We start from the raw sequence: 16,558 nt of genomic DNA, 5'->3' as shown, positions 1-16,558 counted from the left end.
ATGGGTTGTTTACATTTTTAGGGTTACTAGTCCTAACCGCAGTCTTCGTCAACAAAAACATCCTGCTTTGAAATTGGCAGTGCTCTGTTTTTTTAACATTTCCTTTTTTTTTAAAAAGGAACTGTAAATACATAAGAAATCTTCAGTTCTCAACTAACTGTTGCCAAAAGACATTTGAGGAAGTTCCTGACACACAGGATTAGGTTGCTTTCAAGAGAGATTTTCCCTCAGAGGATATACTAGCATGAATTGAAATGCTAATATACTTCATTGCCTGCAGATAGTTCTGCATGTCTTTGTGTTTTTTTTTTTTTAAGAAATAGACAGCCTGAGCCAAGGAGGAGCTTTTCCGTAGGATTTACAAAGCAAGCAAGCAGTGCAACATTTGTTTGGTTTGTTATTATAAAACTCAAGATGTCCTTTTCAGTTCATTTCTCGCTTTTCTTTAGCGTTTTCTTTTGGTTCAGCTCTCCTGATTGAACCATTTTGAAGAGAAGAGCAGAAAAAGCATCTTTTCCCTGCTTCTTAGTCATACTGTAATTGTCCTAGGTTGTGCATTAGTGAAACATCTGGGGAGAGGCAGAGATGGCTTTCCTTTGACATATGCCTCACATTGATTGTTTTGATTTTAGATGAATTACTCACAGAGCAAATGATTAATGACCTGATCCAGAAAAAGCACACGAACGTTGTGACACACGAGACCTGCTGGGAACAGTCAGTTGGTTGTCACAGACTGGTGGGGGGCGCTCGTGAGACCTGCTGTGAATTAGAGGAGTGTAGCTGTGAATCTGAGTGTGTAAACTTCTGGGTGAGAGCTGCCTGACGTGAAAGCGCCCAGCTGGAGGGCGGCCCTGGACCACAGTGCTCACATAACGTGTGGGATCGGGCTTTTCTCTAGTTGTGCACACACAGCACAGGATTTGGTTAAGTGTGTTGGCACAACGTGAACACCATGCACGGCCATTTAGTCTACTAGCATTCACATGGCTTCCCTGTGCAAATTAGGACATTAGTGAGGTCAGGAGCTGACTTTCCTCAGTCAGTGTACAGCCATTACATACTTGGCAGTCTTCTGATACTTCCTAGTTGGGAAATACCTGAATAAACCTATTCTACTTACATTGTTCTACTTAGTTTTTGTCTGCTTGGAAGGCCACCTGAAGAGCTGTGTGTTGCATTAAGACACTGGTACGCTCCAGTTTATGACAAGGACATCAAAGTAACTGCTGTGACACTCACATTTTCGTTTTTCCGGTGAATGCAAGTGGAATGTTCCCTGGACTAAATAAATAAGTTAATTCAAAACAGTTTGCATAATATTTTCCAAAGCACTTTTTCAGTTAGAAATTTGAAACATGCTCTTGGTTCCATTCTTTTTAACTTTAAAAATCCTGACGCCTACCCTCAGAGCTGCTCTTTTCCCACTTCAAGGGAGGAATTCCGAACAACATCATTTGAAGTTAATGCCTCATTTTCTCCTTGCTTTTATTCTTAAAGATTTGGGACTCGATCCAAGACCCTCCAAGTGAATGAGAATATTTCCACTGACGTCAGGGACTGTTGAAGAGGGGACAGACAAGGCCTCCTGTAGATTTTACCACTGCAGTCTTGAAAGGAAACCATGCAATTTGGGGGGTTTGTGTGCAAAGACATCAAAGAACTTGACGGGCTTGTTTCTCTCTCTGGCTCGAATGAGAGCACACCTGCTATTCTGCAGTCGGTACTGGGAGCCCTCCCACAGAAGTGGAAACCCATTCTGTTATTATGACAAGAAACACAAACAGTTCTTTTGCTGTTGGAGTGGATTTGAGGAAGCATTAAATGAACTTGATCTTTCTAAAGGGCTGCGTGACATAACACTCCTCTGTTCTCTGAGGAGTGTAAATAGCCTGGAGGTAGAGGAATCATCTAATTCTATAATAGGATGAGATTGAAAAAGGAGACATGCAGTCAGACTATTTTGGGGAACTATAAGAGGGAGAAATCTTTTAAGTGCTGGAATAATCTCCAAAGGATGGAGTGAGAGTCCTGTTTCCTGGCACACAGATCTAGACTGAAAATTTGCTGGTGTATCTTCTGAGATATATCAGTATTTTCAGTATCTTCATATACCTGTATCTTCAGTATTTTATCAGCCACTGGAGAGGATAAAGATGTAAAAATCAATCTTTCTCATATATTTTTTTCCTAATCTTTTTTTTCTTTTTTTTTCTTTTTTTTTATGGGTACTCTCCAGTGCACTGCTGATGAATAGTGTAGAAAAGGGAGAAAGACACCGAATGCTTAAGGTTTTCTTTCTTATTTCATCACGGTTCAGCTTTGTGAAAGCTAGCTTTTTCATATTCTCTCACAGACTGCTGGAGTGAGGGTGCTATGGTACTGGTGTTCCCCACGGATCATTGATAGCTGGATGGGGAACTTCATTCATATAGGATCACTGGATAATTGAAGTCAGAAGAGATTTTGGGAGTCCTGTAGTTCAATCCCTAGCTCAAAGCAAGGGCAGCTATGAAGTCAGACCAGGTTGCTCAGAGTTTTTTCCACTCGAATCGTGGAAAACACTGAGTTTTCTCCAAAGTGGAGACTGCGCAACTTCTCCGGGCAAGCTATTATCCTGCTTGGTGGTCCTCATCATGGAAAAAAAGTATTTCCGTATATCCAGGGAGCCAAAACTGCACACAGTATCTAGATGTACTATCACAAGTGCTGAATACAGGGGGATAATCGCGTCCCTTGGTCGATGGGCCATGCTCCTGCTAATGCATCCCAGGATGCTGTTGACCTTCTTTGCACAGTGAACCCCAGGGCCTTTCTGCAGAGCTGCTCTCCAGCCAGCCAGGCAGATACCCAGCCCCTCTCATGGCAGTGTGTCCTTCCTCCCCAGCCGCAGGACTTGGTGCTGTCCTTGTTGAATTTCATCAGGTCTGGATTTGTCACAACCACTTCCATGGTCTGGCAAGGGGTTCACCAGTCTGAATTGCGGTCATTACAAGGGGGGCAATTCGGCTGTCTAAATAAACTGTTCACCTAGTCCCAGCAGAGATTTGCTTTGTAGCTAGTACTGGTGTCATCCTCAGAAGGTTGCTGCGTTCCATGGAGCCCAGACTTCAGTATGCAGGAAGACTGTAAAGAAAAGACTGTGCTGAAATGCAAACTCCACCCTCCCACTCCAACGTTGTCCCCTCCACAAAGAGTCACCACCCTTACTCAGAAATTCAAATCAGGCTGCTACATGTATTCTACACTCTAAAGATCGTGCTGTAAAGCAAAATTTAAAACCTTTGACAGAAGGGCCCTGAGCAGCAGAAGCAAGCAAGAGTTCATTCTGCCTTGAGTGGATGTTCCCGAGACTCAGTCATGCGTGTTCACATGCACAGACTCTTAATTCAGAAGTAGTTCGCCGCCTTCTTGAGCTCTGCAGGTCAAATCTCATGTGCTGCCATCAGTAAGGGCTGTGAATTTGCATTCTTTGGTGGCGCAAGGCAGCAGCGAATAAGGTGCTTTCCTGGAAAACAAATTAAACTAGAAAGGAGAGTCTGAGCATGCAAAGTATCATCTTCATTTAATCAGGAAGTGCTCATAGGCGTATCTTTTGGGGGATGGCAGAGCTGCGTTCAACTCCTTCCACTCAAGTCATCTTGAACAAATCATAAGAGACCAGACTGTGCCATTGTTTATTATTAAAAGAAATGCAAAAAGATCTTTAAGTCCCAGTTTTGATTAGAAGGCTTTAATTTACGCTGGCATCTGCATGAAGAATTGTTTGTTTGACAACCTGGCTAAGAGAAAAAAAAAAAAGACTCCTCCCTTTCACCTGTTACTTAATACAACACAACCCCAAAACCTTACACCCGGCAGCCATCTTGATTAATAACCTCATCTCCTCCTCAGCAAGTGATTTATCCCTTGCCTCATCTCCTAAAGCAGATACTGCAGACTCCATTTCATGCTGCACTTTCAGCTTTATGAAGAGTGGAGTGGAAGAGCAAAGATTAAAGAAGATCAATTTACCTTTTTGATTTAAAATCAACTCAATGTTGGTAGTACATAAATAAATACAAAATAAAAGCCCAGGAAAAACTGCATAACAAGTTAGTTGTGCGTGGAGATCTGATTAATGAAACAAAAATTAACTCTCCAGATTGGGAAAAGTCCACCTTCAACTTCTGGAGCAACTAAATCCACGCAGCCACGCATTACTATGTGCATCGTGGGACTGCAGGGGCCAGAGCTGTCTGTGAAGTTTTTGATCCTGCCCTGAGCTCGGGATGAGGAGCCAGCAGCTCGGAAGCCCAGGAACTTCTGCAGGGAGCTGTGTCCTCGTGGCCTCTGCTGCTGTGGCCGGAGGACAGCCCCGCTCAGCCTGCCGAGGTGGGAGCACGAGTTCACATCCCCGTGCTGCTCTGTTTGGCCCGGCGTCAGAGCAGCCAAAGGAGACTGGATCTCTTGAGTTGCTGTGTTGCACAAATCCTTCGGTAAATGTTTGGAGTTCTGTTGAAAGGGCTTATTTTTTTTTTCTTTGCTGTACTGTGCTTATCTGGGGCTTTTCCAGAATCGTAGTTCTAGAAGGAAGACAGACACCCTTCATCTGATGATAGCATCACTATTTTCAGAACCTTAGGCTTAAGTGGCCCCTTTTTCTGCAGCTGCCATTTACTCCCCAGATGTATTTGTGAAGAACAGCCTTTGTTTCGGCAGGGTTATCGTACTGGCCTTTAAGTCTCCTCTGACAGGAGAGATCCTACATTTTCCATAATATCTTATTAGTTTTTGCCTGCCCCTCTTGCAGCTGGAAGACAAGTGATCAGAGCAGTGCTCCAGAGCCCTGGTGGGGTCTCAGGCTGTCACTGCCATACTCCCCTTCCTCCCCTGGAAATGCCTTCGCTGCTACCACTTATCAGCCAGGCAGGCACAATACCATAACCCAAAGACCTTAAACTCTAAATAAATGGCCTGCCAAGGGAAGGAGAAGCGTGGAACTCTCCCTTAACTCACATGTCTGCATTGGAGATAGCTGTCGAGGGCCTCATAAACTCAAGGCAAACCTTTTAGGTGCAGTTCATCTCATGCAAGGGCGTGCACTTAAAACATGGCTGGATGGCACGAACTGCCCATCTCAAATTTCCCTTCAGAAGTTCCTCTTCCTCTCTGTGGTCTTTACAGAATTGGACAGCTGGTTTGGGTTGACATGTCTAAGGCCGGGTGAAGTGCGTCCCACCTCGAGTGACTTGCCCTAGTAGCACAGAGGCACAGTCCAGCTGAGTCAGGCAGCCTCCTCATCCTATTCTCCTCTTTTTCTTAAATAATAACACTTCAGAACGTCACCAAAAAGCAGGGTAAGTGCTGAAGCGTGAGAAAATTCCATTAGCGACGAACACAATGAGAAACAAATTCCCCAGACCTGCAAGAATCATTTCCTCTCTCATCAGAGTCAGATGAAATTACCGAAGTATCCAGAGGACTCTCTTTTCTGTCTCATTTTTCCTGGCAGAGAATTATTTCAGCAGCTCTCAGATGTGATAGTTGGAATCATTTTTAATTAAGAAAATGATTTGCAGTTCCGTATTCACTACAGGGTGGTAATTGCAGAAAGTCAGAGTTTAACGTGGCCATGAACAGCACAGCTCTGCTGCGGTGTCACACAACAGTATGTGTGTCTTTTGGGGCTTTTGTTGTGTTTTTAGAAAGTAGTGGGAAAATACTGCCAGATGTGACCTGTGCCACGCTGATAATGTGTGCACGTGTAAGTGATCCAGGAAAAACAGAGGGGATAAGAAAGGGGGACTTGCTACTGGGCGCTGAGAGCGGTGCGGGCGGTGAGCAGGCGGTGCAGTGCAACAAGCAGACGCGGTGGGGCTGGGAAGGGGACCTGAGAAGACCACAGGGAGTGAGAGCATCCTTAAAAATTCTCTGTCTTAATTCCACACATCCCCTTTTTGTTTTTCTTTTTTTTTTGGCTCCAGCTCCAGCCTCGGATTTCTGTGTGAAACCAGAAAGATATGGATGAATGCAAGAGGGATTAGGCAAGGTGTATGGCAACTTCAAGGCGTACAGAGAGGAAAAACTGTAGGATGTGGGGAGCTGTGGCAGTGCCTCCAAACCCAGCTGTGTGCTCAGCATCTCTCTTAGAAGTCCCGAGTTCTGCAGATGTCTCACACGCCTAATTTCTGTGCTGGTTGTGCTGAAAGGGAGAGCACCAGAGATAATAACTTCAGTCAAGCTAGCTAGAAAATGTAAAGTAGTATCTTTTTTTAAGTCATGCCATTAAAGCAAAGGCTCAGAGTGCTGGAGAGCGTGTTATTCTACAATAAGCATCTGCCTCGGGCTCTGTAAATTGATTTATGAGTTCAGGCAAGACTTATTACCCGTAACACACACATTCAGTCCCTTTGAGGTTATGTTTGTACATGCTGGCCCCAATTCATTGGCAGTGTAATGGGACCAATTTCCTTGGAGTTACACCGGAGCTGCAATTCGAGCACTAGCTGGTGTGTGTGCATTGACCTTCTCCTTTGTGGATGTGCCAGTGAGTTAGTGAATTTTAGTCCTGTTGCTGAAACCTAAGTGGCAATTGAACTGGTGCAGCTATTTCCAGCTGCAGGTGGAGCTTCTGCCTTCTGCAACTTCGTTGTGGTTTCCCCTGAGTAATCCACAAGCTGCTCCTGACACAGTATCCTGGCTGCAGGCATTTTTTAATTTCAGTGATAATGAAATCAAAGTGGAAATTGCTCCTTATTTGCTTAGTCAGCTGAGGCTGCTGCTGCCTATGCGGTGTTTCCATCGTAACTGGAGTGAAATTTGGCTGTGAGTAGGAGTGGGCCTGAGCACCTCATGTTTCTGGGAGCGGAGGTCTTTGGTCAGTGATTTACTGCTCGCCACCTCTCCCACCACCTGTATCACACGCTAGAAATGCGTCATGTGCATTCCTGTGCGGGGTCGTCTCTTCGTCTGCTGCATCTCCTTTCACCTCCTTTAAATTCTCTCCACCAATCCTCAAGGTATCGATAAGAATAGTGGTGTTTCTAGGGAACAGGTGGTGTTTCGTATGCAATTATCAGGCACGGAGGGAAGATCTTTTAAATGCTAACGTTGGCTGGGTGAGGTACAACCTGTAGCCTTTTCTTCCCCTAGGAAAAAGGCAGGTGCGATGCCTGAATTGTAATGAAAGTATTTCATTGCCGAAACAGAAATTACGTAGGTCTGCTCTGAAAAGAACCCCACAACTCTCAAGGCATAGTATTGTTTGGTAAAAAATAGCAAGGAAGGAGGATTTTTTTAGGTTTTCATTTTCTTTCTTTGTTGCCTTTGCTGTTGTTAAGGAAGACCCCTCAGAAAAATCAGGTATTCAGAGTCTGTTTCCCCCAGCGCTCCACCATCTTTTGGACACCAGCAGCAGCACCCCACCATTTCCGTGTGAGACAGCGTCATGGTACTACGTGACAGCAGAGGGTCTTGCAGCCGGGATGCTGTTTGCTGTGCTCAACCATTTCACAGCAGCCCCAGCCCTCTGTCCCTTGCACGCACGCACGCACACACTCGCAGCTCTTGCTCCTCCTGGCTTCAGCGGGCAGAACTCTTGCTGATGATCAGGCTGATAAATAATTCAAGATCAGGTTTTCTGGAGCTGCCCGGTGGGAATTCTCCACTTCTCCACTTCTCCACAGGGCCCGAGGGACCCGATGAGGTGACGTTTTGATTTTTCCTCCGCGGTGGAAGAGCTGCACAAAGCAGAAAACGTAACAGAGTGCAAACGGGAGCTGGGGCAGAGTGCTCTTGAGCAGGGATGTGCACTGGTGAGCTGCCGATGCTCTGTGCAGGCGAGGAGCTTGCTGCTGGGGGAAGTGTTAAAGAGCCCCCATGTCCTCACGGTGGCTCCTCACCCTGTTTCCTCTGAGGAGGCATCACTTTGAGCTCCTAGCTAGCAGTGAGCTGCCTGCTGCCTGTTCTGGAGATTGTTCTCTGTTTAAAGAGATGGAGGAGCAAGTTGCTCGAGATGTTTGTGACAGGAAGGTCCTCTGCCTCGGCGTCACCTACACACAGTGCTGCTCTGCTCCATGCTAAGGGTTTGTAGATCCTGCTCTCTGGGCCACTGTATAGGAGCCTTGGGCTTGCTGGGTAGCAAGCTAGACAGCCGGCCATACAGACCTTCATGGAGGAGGTTGTAAATGTGAGTAGGAAGGACGGGAGGTCATCTGAAGGAGCTGTACACCACTGACCAGTAGTGGCTGATTTTTTTCCCTGGTTTCAGTACCCATAGTGCTCACTGTGGCCACAGCCGTCCCCATCTCCCCGACGGGGGGCTCAGGTTGTGCAGGATGGGTCCTGCTCCCAGGGGTTGCAGGGAGCACAGGGAGAGGTGTTCTCAGGCAGCTGGGAGCGCAGTCTGGTGTTAGGCTACATCTGTCGTCAGTCACGGCCCCAGCTCAGAACAAAAGGGGATGAAAGGGGACTTAAAATCCAAGCCCCTGCCTGCTGGTGAGGAGGGGCTGGGTGCATTTTGAAAGAAAAGGCAGGGAAAGAGAGAGGAGTATCATGCTGGAAGACTGCGGATCGGACAAGAAGGAAGCTATGTTTAAAAAAAACAACAACACTCAAGAACCTGTTCGTTACTTGCAAAGCTGTATGCTGTCAAAATACGTATTAAACAGCTTTTTTTTTTTCTAGTTTTATCTGCTGAAAATATAGAATTGCTCTTGGGAGAAAGGGAAAAGCAGGTGCCTCTTTGCTGGTAAATTCCCTAGGGCTGCGATGCAGAAGGACGGGGCACCTGGGAGCTCTCCTCTTGCTTTGCAGCCACCTCCACGTCTCCCCTCGCTGCCCCCAGCTGGCTCCCGCAGCAAGGAGGGACCCCGGCTGCCTGACCTGCGCCGTGTCTGGTTTCCTGGCTGCTGTTTCGCCATGCTGAGCTGGTGCTGGAGGTAATATGGCTAAATTGCTTCTCGGCTGCTCGCTCTCCGTCGACTCTGCTCCACCGGGAGCTCTGAACGGTGCCCACGGGGCAGCCCGTGGCGAGATCCCCGTTAACCCTGGTGCTTCGAGAAAGATCAAGGCAGACAGAGCTCCGGGCTCTGCTTTGGGAGGCACGCTCAGTAACAAGTCATTACCCCGAAAAGCAGAAATGAGCATTCATGCTGAACGTGTTAACTTCCACTAATTGAAACCCATTCTTTCTCAGCTGTTTTGTATGCTTGGTTGTGCATGAGGAAAGGCCTTCATTTTTTTCCCCGAGTGTGACTGGTACAAGGCTTTTCAGAGTAGCGAAGCGCTGAGAAAACATTAAAAAAGCCACATTTTTCTACTTCTTCTGTGATAACCTAGTTAGTTCTAATTGCTCACATTTTTACATTTGGAACAGAAAAAGAGAATAAATGTCTTGTAATCACTCTTGCGATCTGCAGTTTGATGTTTCAAGCTCTGTAATGATTACTTACAGTGCATTACAAACCACACAGCTCGTAGGAGCGCAGATAAAGCAGGCTTCCTGCCCCTGAAATTTGTCATCTGACTGTGAGATGACATTTTGCTAGCAGAAGGATGTTGTTTTGGTCCCCTAGCTTTTGCTTCCCTCCCTGGCCCTTAATTCAGCTGTGCTGGGTTGTTCAGAGAGGCAGCTCCCAGCCCTTGTGGGGCCTGCCGTGGCCCCTGCCCATTGTCCTTCATCCCCAGGGACGGAGATGCCCGTAGGGGAGGTCTGAGGGACAAGGAAACGTGGGATCCAGAGAGCCACGTCTCCTCATGGGAATTCTGGGCAGGAGAAGAGCCGTGGCCATCTTCCGATGTCTTTGGGATGGAGATGAAAGTCTTCTTTCTGCAGGTTCGCATCCTTTGCTGCTAAAGGGCTTCCTTTAACCAGGACCACAGCACAGTCTCCGTGGTCTTTAGCTTCATTTGCTGTCAGTAGTTTCTTGGTATTCTTTAGGAAGTTGGCATGCTGTACTTTTGTATGGGCTCTGTCTTTGGGTGCTGAATGGGAACAGCTTGAAACGAGGGATCGGGGCTTCACAGCACAGCCGCCGGCTGTGGAGATGGCCGCTTTGTTCTCTAGGCTGGCAGGTGAGATCTCACACCACGGGGGGACGGAGCTCGTTCCTGTGGGGTCTGATATCCACCTTTTCTGAAAGGCGGAAATGTAGGTGAGGAGAGTACAGCCCTAAAGGCTGCTAGCCTAACTTAATCTCCTTCTGACAGCGACATTTCTGCTCATCTGGGGACAGCTCGTTTCTGTTGGAAAATGCCAAGCAAGCCTCTTTGTCTGTGAAAGAGAGTTTGTGGAAGATAAGAGGAACCAGTCGTAGTCTGTTAGTACTGAAAGCCAGCAAGCTTCTGACTGCCATCCTTTGCCTTAAGGCACTGTAGGGCTTTGCTCTCTTTCTAGCGTGCCCCCCGGGACTTACCCTCAGAGCTGGCTCCAGCTGTGTTCCCAGGTGAGCTGGAGCTCTGAGTTTATGCATTTGTTTAGTAATCCTTTCACTGGCGCTTTGAATCAAAGCATCCTGGCGGTGGCAGTGCGTCTCTTGTTGGTAGTGCATTTCTTATCACCGAGGGTAAATAAATACCTCCTGAGAAGCCTGATCTTCACAAAACTGCGTTCAGTGTTAGCAGGAGGCTTGTCAGGCACTCAGACACTGACACAAAGCTGTTTTGGCATTCATTTTACCCAATCTGTGGCAAAGAAATGGGGACTGGGGTGAGATGGACACCGGGTCTGGAAGGCAGTCACGGGTGGTCGTGGTACAGACAGGGACCTTCCTCTGGGTCCCCGAGCGGTGCAGAGCACTCAGAGCCACAGAGAGCCTCGGGTTTGTGCATTCGGCACATCCCCACCAGTGCTCTGTTGCTTTTCTGATCGTTTCAGTGCGTGTTTAAGCAGTTATCGTGGCAACTCGCTCTATCCTGCAGACACGTTGGTTAGCAGCTGCCTTTCAGATCGATTTTGTGAATACAGCGCTGCGCATGCAGGGTGCCTGGTGATCAGCCCCAGCAGCTCCCAGGCTGCTGGTGTCACAGGAGAAAAAACAAACAAACCTGGAAGATGAGGAATGGGAACATTACCATGAGAAAAACGATGTCAGGCTGTTACCAGAAAGCCGGATCATGGGAAAACAAAAGCAAATGCTTAGAAACATTTCTTTCCAATCCCTCCCCTAGAAAGAGGTTTTGAATAATTTGTCTCTCCTTTCAAACTCGCAGAAGTCTCACCGAGGCAGAAATGTGTGGTTCCTGAACAGTCCTATGGCAATTGCGCCCACGCGGAATCAAAACCACCTGCAAAATTGCATTGCAGGTAGAGCTGCGAGTCGCTGTCTGAAAAATAAATAACCTATTTAAATGTATACAGGGAAACAGGCGAGCTCAACCATGAAGTGGTTCCTAGCTGAATTTCGTGAGCAGGATCATTTACATTCAGCCTGCTCGTGAACCCAGAGGAGCACTACATGAAACTATTTCTCTGTCCCACGTGTGGACAGACTGACAGGCTCTGTGTTGCAGCTTCAAGCTAGGAAATACCAGAGCTAAGGTTGGCGGTACAGCCTTCGCCTCCCCTTCCCATGCAGACGTGCCACAATACAGGCTTTAATTCCCTAATCCTGCGGTCATTTTCCACTGCCCCCTGCCTCCCTCAGCACGGGGGAGGCACCGTGATGCCTTGATGAGCAGATCCGCAGCAGCCTGGCTTGCTGATACTGTGTGTGTGACCAGGGCATTATTCGAGTCGCCCCCCCAAGCCCTGCTCTGAACACACGGAGTTTTTTCAGCTGTTTTACAGCTTGTCCCACTGAGGTCTCGCAGGGCTTCACAGACACAACCCTTGCACCCTGCAGAGGGTGTTCAGGGATTAAAACCCTCATCTCGTAGATGGAGTCCTCAGCTCTCGGTCCTTTCCTCCTAGCCAGTCCCCTTCTGATGCTTCATCCCGTTTGGCCTCCATTTCCCTCTGGCAGCAGTGTTATCGTCCCACAGCGCAGTGAGGCAGAGGTGGCGGTAGCCCTGTGGCGTCCAGGCCTTACTTCATTGGGAACAAGAACAACCTTTCAAAAAAGATGAAGCCTGGGCTCTCCCTGCGTCTTCAGCCTCTGCACTTTTTGTCCTCAATGTCTCTTTGTCCCTCTGCTGCCAGCCCTGCCTGCCTCTGTCTGTCCCTCAGGCAATCGGGGAGCACAGGCCGTAGACTTTTGGGCATCCACGTGGGATCGATGCAGGTCCAGGCAGGCTGGAAGGGCCTTTGCCATGAAGTGAGAGCTCCTGTGTGGGAAGCCCACGCAGTTACTGACATCAACTTTTGCTGTGTGGGGTTGGGGTTAGGTTTTGTGGCCAGCCCCACCACCGGCCTGTTGCTCACTGGGTTTGTTCTGATGCAGACTGAGACTCCTGATGCAGTGGGTTGCCTTGCTTCATCGTCCCCATCAATGACCAAAACAACCCCTTGACTTAAGGCTGAATTTGAATTTTAGGGTAGGGAGGGAGCCTGTTGTGTGGGATAGACAGGACCCATCCAGACTAAGCAGCTAGCCATGCTAAGGCTGGTTTTGGATTTGACCACACACCTTACCGTGAGACCAGTTTGTCTTCCTGTCCCTTGGTAGCACCCCAAAGAAGCTTGGCAAGCGCGGCCTCTTGAAACTTCGATGTTTCTGCTTACAGCTGTGTTATTGTGCCCTTAAATTCAGGCTCTTCAGGGTCTGCTTCAGCTTGCTAATGGCACTTCATCAGCTGTAGTGGGGCCCGCCTGCTGACTTGCAACATTTCTGCAGGTTTTTCTTTTTTTTTTTCCTCTCTTTTTTTTTTTTTTGCTGTTCTTGACTCTAAATAAAGTCTTCAGTTTTCACTTCAAACACATCCCGTGTGTGAACAGATGGGCACAAGCAGCAGCTCAGGTGGAACAGCGCAGGAAAACCACGCTCCCCCGGGAGTTTCCCCTGTCCTGCTCTAGGGAAGAAGCGCACTTCAGCCTGGCAGCATCTGTGCACCGGCAGGTCAGCGCTTTTTACCAGGTGTGAAATTTTGATGAAATGCTCTTTCTTTGTTTTCAAAAGGTACAGCTCCCCTCCCCCAACTCACCTCAAAGAAAAGCCAGTCTGCAGTTGTGTTGGGCTGTGAGAAGCTGGTTTTCTGAATATCCAACTGCAAAATTAAATAATGGCCTAAAATCAAAATGGGGCACTTGTTGTATTTTGTACTTTATCATAATGTTTTCCTTTCAAAGAAATTCATGGCTTCTTTCCTGTTATCCCTTAATTTTTGGAGGAGCTGCCCATCAAACTCTGGACAGTCTTTGCATAATTTTCCTTTGAATTTGTTCTCCTTGCTCAGCGTGAGTACTGATGCCTGCAACAACTTCAGACAGCAGCGTGGCAGCGGGGGGGGCTCGTGACCTGTGTGGCTAGGAGCATTCATTTCACTTCGGCCTCCTCTTGCGCTCGTGTGTTGTGTACCGCTCTCACCTCCTTGCCAGGTCCTCGGGACTGGACCCATCCTCTTGTGCATGTGGCAGCTGGCAATGAGGCCTCCACTCTGCTGTGGTGCAATTAACCACTGTTATTTCATCTTTTTCTGTCACAGGGTTTTGTGATGGAGAAATAAGGAACAGCAATGCGTTAGTGTCTTTGGTTGGTGAGATGGTTGAATTTTCTCCATAGCTTCGCTGCTGCCACAAGATCTGTGAAGGAACAAGAACGCACTTTGGCTCTAAGAGCAGCTCAGAGTACAAAGCTTTTCAGACTAGGAGCTGGAGGCAGAAGTGCTGTGAAACTTCACGTACTGTCCTGTCAGTATTAGCCCTAGGATGCTCTGAGATTATTATTTTTAGACACGAAAGCCACTGTATATAAGAGTAATTATGTATATTGTATAATGGGAACGCCTGGCCTCAGACGTTGCTGCCAGTAATTGCAAAGCCTGTCATTTTCACCTAGCAGTTATGTTTTTGTTGCAGATTGATGTCCTCAAGGCAGATGTGGAGAGCGCGGAGTGGAAAATTCTGGAAAACCTGATCCTGGAAGATGTTGTTGAGCAGATCGGACAGTTGGTCTTTGAGGTGCACATCCACTGGCCTGGCTTCGAGGTCAGTGGCAATGACAGCACCGTGGTGCGGTACTGGTACAGTCTGCTCCGAGAACTGGAGCTGAAGGACTTCAGGCTTTTCCATACCTACAAAGACTTATCAAAACCACAGATGTTTCTGAAAAAGGCAGCCTTCAATGCCAGTAGCTGTTACACACTGAGCTGGGTGAATACAAGATGGCAACAGCAGGAAGGAATTTATGATGTGTGACCGCGAGCCATCTGTCCATTACTGAAGAGGACCTTGGAGTCACTGGCTAAAGTTGCTAAATATGCATACAGCAGTTGCTGATTAAATGGGCTGGCTTTTATTTTTGTACATTGTCAAAAGACCTGGCACTAGGAGATGATGCCTGTTGTAAATCTTTAGGTATAGCAGTATATTTGCCAGCAAGTATACTTTCTTAGAGGATGGGCATTCTGCAAAGGTTTGTCTGGGGAAGCTAAGAGCAGCTTTTTGAGTTTGGCCTTTCTCACACGCCTGGCAGTGCGACACAGATACTTGGCTGCAGGAGGAGCTGCCACCAGAGCCCCCCTCCTTGCCCTTCAGAGACCTCTGTCATGTAATGCCAGCCACAGAAGGCAGGGCTTCACTAGTTTATCTGCTCAAAGAACAGCTTGTCTTAAATTCCTCTTGGAATGTCTGTGACGAATGGTTTCTCATCTAGTGAGATGCTTATGTCAAACTGAAACCTGGTCTTTTTTAGCTTGGTTTTGGGTTTGGGTAAACGTTCTGCAGCGTGCCTTTTCCAGTGCTGTACCTGGATGCTTCTCAGCACATAGCTTCCCTGGCCCAGCCTGCCTCTCCCCGGCACGGGCAGGACAGACCCCAGGGCTGCACTGGCGCTCACAGAGGCAGTGGCCACCTGCCCTCAGAGGTGTAGGGATATGCCCTGCTCTGCAGGCACGCTGGGCACCGTGCGCTGGCATGCAGGTTGCTTGCAGGGTGCTTCCAGCAGCCAGGCTTGGTCATTCCCTGAGAAGCTAAGCAATGCAGGGAGCTAAAAAGTCTATAGCAAATTGTTTCTTTTCTAAAGACTTTTGACATTAAACTTTGCATTGAAATACCAGATCACACCATTTCTGTGTCTTTGATATATGTGCTTTGTAACTACCTTTGATTTCAAACCTCCATGGGGTTCAGTGTTCCTCCCCTTGGTGTTCCTCAGTCCGGCATTGTGTTTCAAGAAGTCTCTCTCATTGTCCCTGTACTGTGCATTCTCTTGTAACGTTCTGATTTCCTTCTCCTCTTCATACCCTTCTTACCTCTTTCACCCTCTTTGCTGTCTCATCTCCCTGACCCCCTCCTTCCCAGAGCAGGGCCCAGCGTTGTTCCCACCATGCCCTTAGGACCTCAGCAAGCTTCCAGAGGGGAAAAAAACTGTAGGAGCTCATCCTTCCAGCCAGGTGAGACAGCTTTCTCCCAGAGCCAATGCTTTGCCAAGTAAATACATCAAGCCATTCTCCCCACCATCTGCTTTCCTCCTCTCCCACCTCTCTGAGGGCTTCTGCTACCCCAGTGCAGGAAAGGTCTGCTCTCCCCAGCAGGAGCAGCTTCAGCCCTCCAGCTCAGCTCTCTCTCCCAGAAGAGACCAGCAAGCTGTGGTGACAGCCTTTCTCCCACTCCTCTTGCTCTGTGGCTGCAGGGAGCCACATGCTCTGTCCCCTGGTCCCACCTCCCCACCTGGACCTTCAGAGCCCTTTGTGGGCCTTGAAATTGCCTGAGTGAATCAGACACAGCATCTGTGTTGGCCATGGAGGCCACACACCTTGGGCTTCTTTGGAAGATGCTTCAAAAACACCCTGCTCTGGTGATGGCCTAGGGGGTGTGGAATATGAAAGAATGGAAGTGGAGAGGATTTTAATCCTGAAAGCCAGCTCTGTGCTGTCCTGAAAGCCATCTGTCCCGAAAGCCATCAGTGAAAGCCAGCTCTGTGCCCTCATGCTCTCAGGTGTGTATCAGCCTTCCTTCAGTCACATCTGAAATTTTAACTTGTGATAAATGTCAAACCCTTCCTGTTTTAACAAAGGCACACTGGTTTTCAATCCACTGCCTTTCAGTCCTGCTGACAGCACCTTGTTGTGTTGTGTGAAGGGAGTTACTGCCTCTCTAATCCCATTTTTATCGCCTTTTAAACACATCCACTTCTTTGGGTGCACTGGGATTTTCTGAAGTGGGGTTTAATTCTAAGGGAACTTCACATGGGTTTCACACATTAAACACCTCAGCTGGGGAAGAAGGAGGATGCTGTGGCCAGCCCAGGACTGCTGGTAAATGGAGCAGTGGCGGGCAGCGATCACAGGCCCTGGCTATGGCCGCCTGGTTAAATTAATGCGCTCCCTGGCACAGTTGTGGTTCAGGCCATCTAGGACCCTCCCAGCCAGTTCCTAGGCACAGACTGGGAGTCAGCCCAAGCCAAGGACAGCTCAAATACATCCGCCCTGTGTTGGAAGCTCAGAGTGTGGTAAACAGGCATGGCCAGCCCCTGCCACA

At 48.1% G+C, this 16,558-nt stretch overlaps 1 protein-coding gene across 8 annotated transcripts in view; it reads left to right on the top strand.

Moving 5' to 3' along the window:
- METTL24 (methyltransferase like 24) overlaps positions 1-15,136 on the top strand; it is a 42,651-nt gene extending 27,515 nt beyond the window's left edge. For 7 of the 8 annotated variants that reach the window (XM_035564791.2, XM_035564795.2, XM_035564792.2 and 4 more), the window contains one exon: positions 13,937-15,136. In XM_035564791.2, the coding sequence (XP_035420684.1) occupies positions 13,937-14,275 (339 nt within the window). In that variant the 3' untranslated portion in view covers positions 14,276-15,136. Of the gene's footprint in view, positions 1-8,796; positions 9,140-13,936 lie in introns of those variants that run through there. The other variant, XM_050709675.1, reaches the window with a different exon arrangement.
- Positions 15,137-16,558: the final 1,422 nt, after the last annotated feature.

Source organism: Cygnus atratus, chromosome 3 (genome assembly GCF_013377495.2).
Source record: "Cygnus atratus isolate AKBS03 ecotype Queensland, Australia chromosome 3, CAtr_DNAZoo_HiC_assembly, whole genome shotgun sequence".
Classification (NCBI taxonomy): Eukaryota; Metazoa; Chordata; class Aves; order Anseriformes; family Anatidae; genus Cygnus; species Cygnus atratus.
The sequence above is the reverse complement of the archived record's forward strand: the minus strand, read 5'-3'. Positions and strand labels throughout refer to the sequence as shown.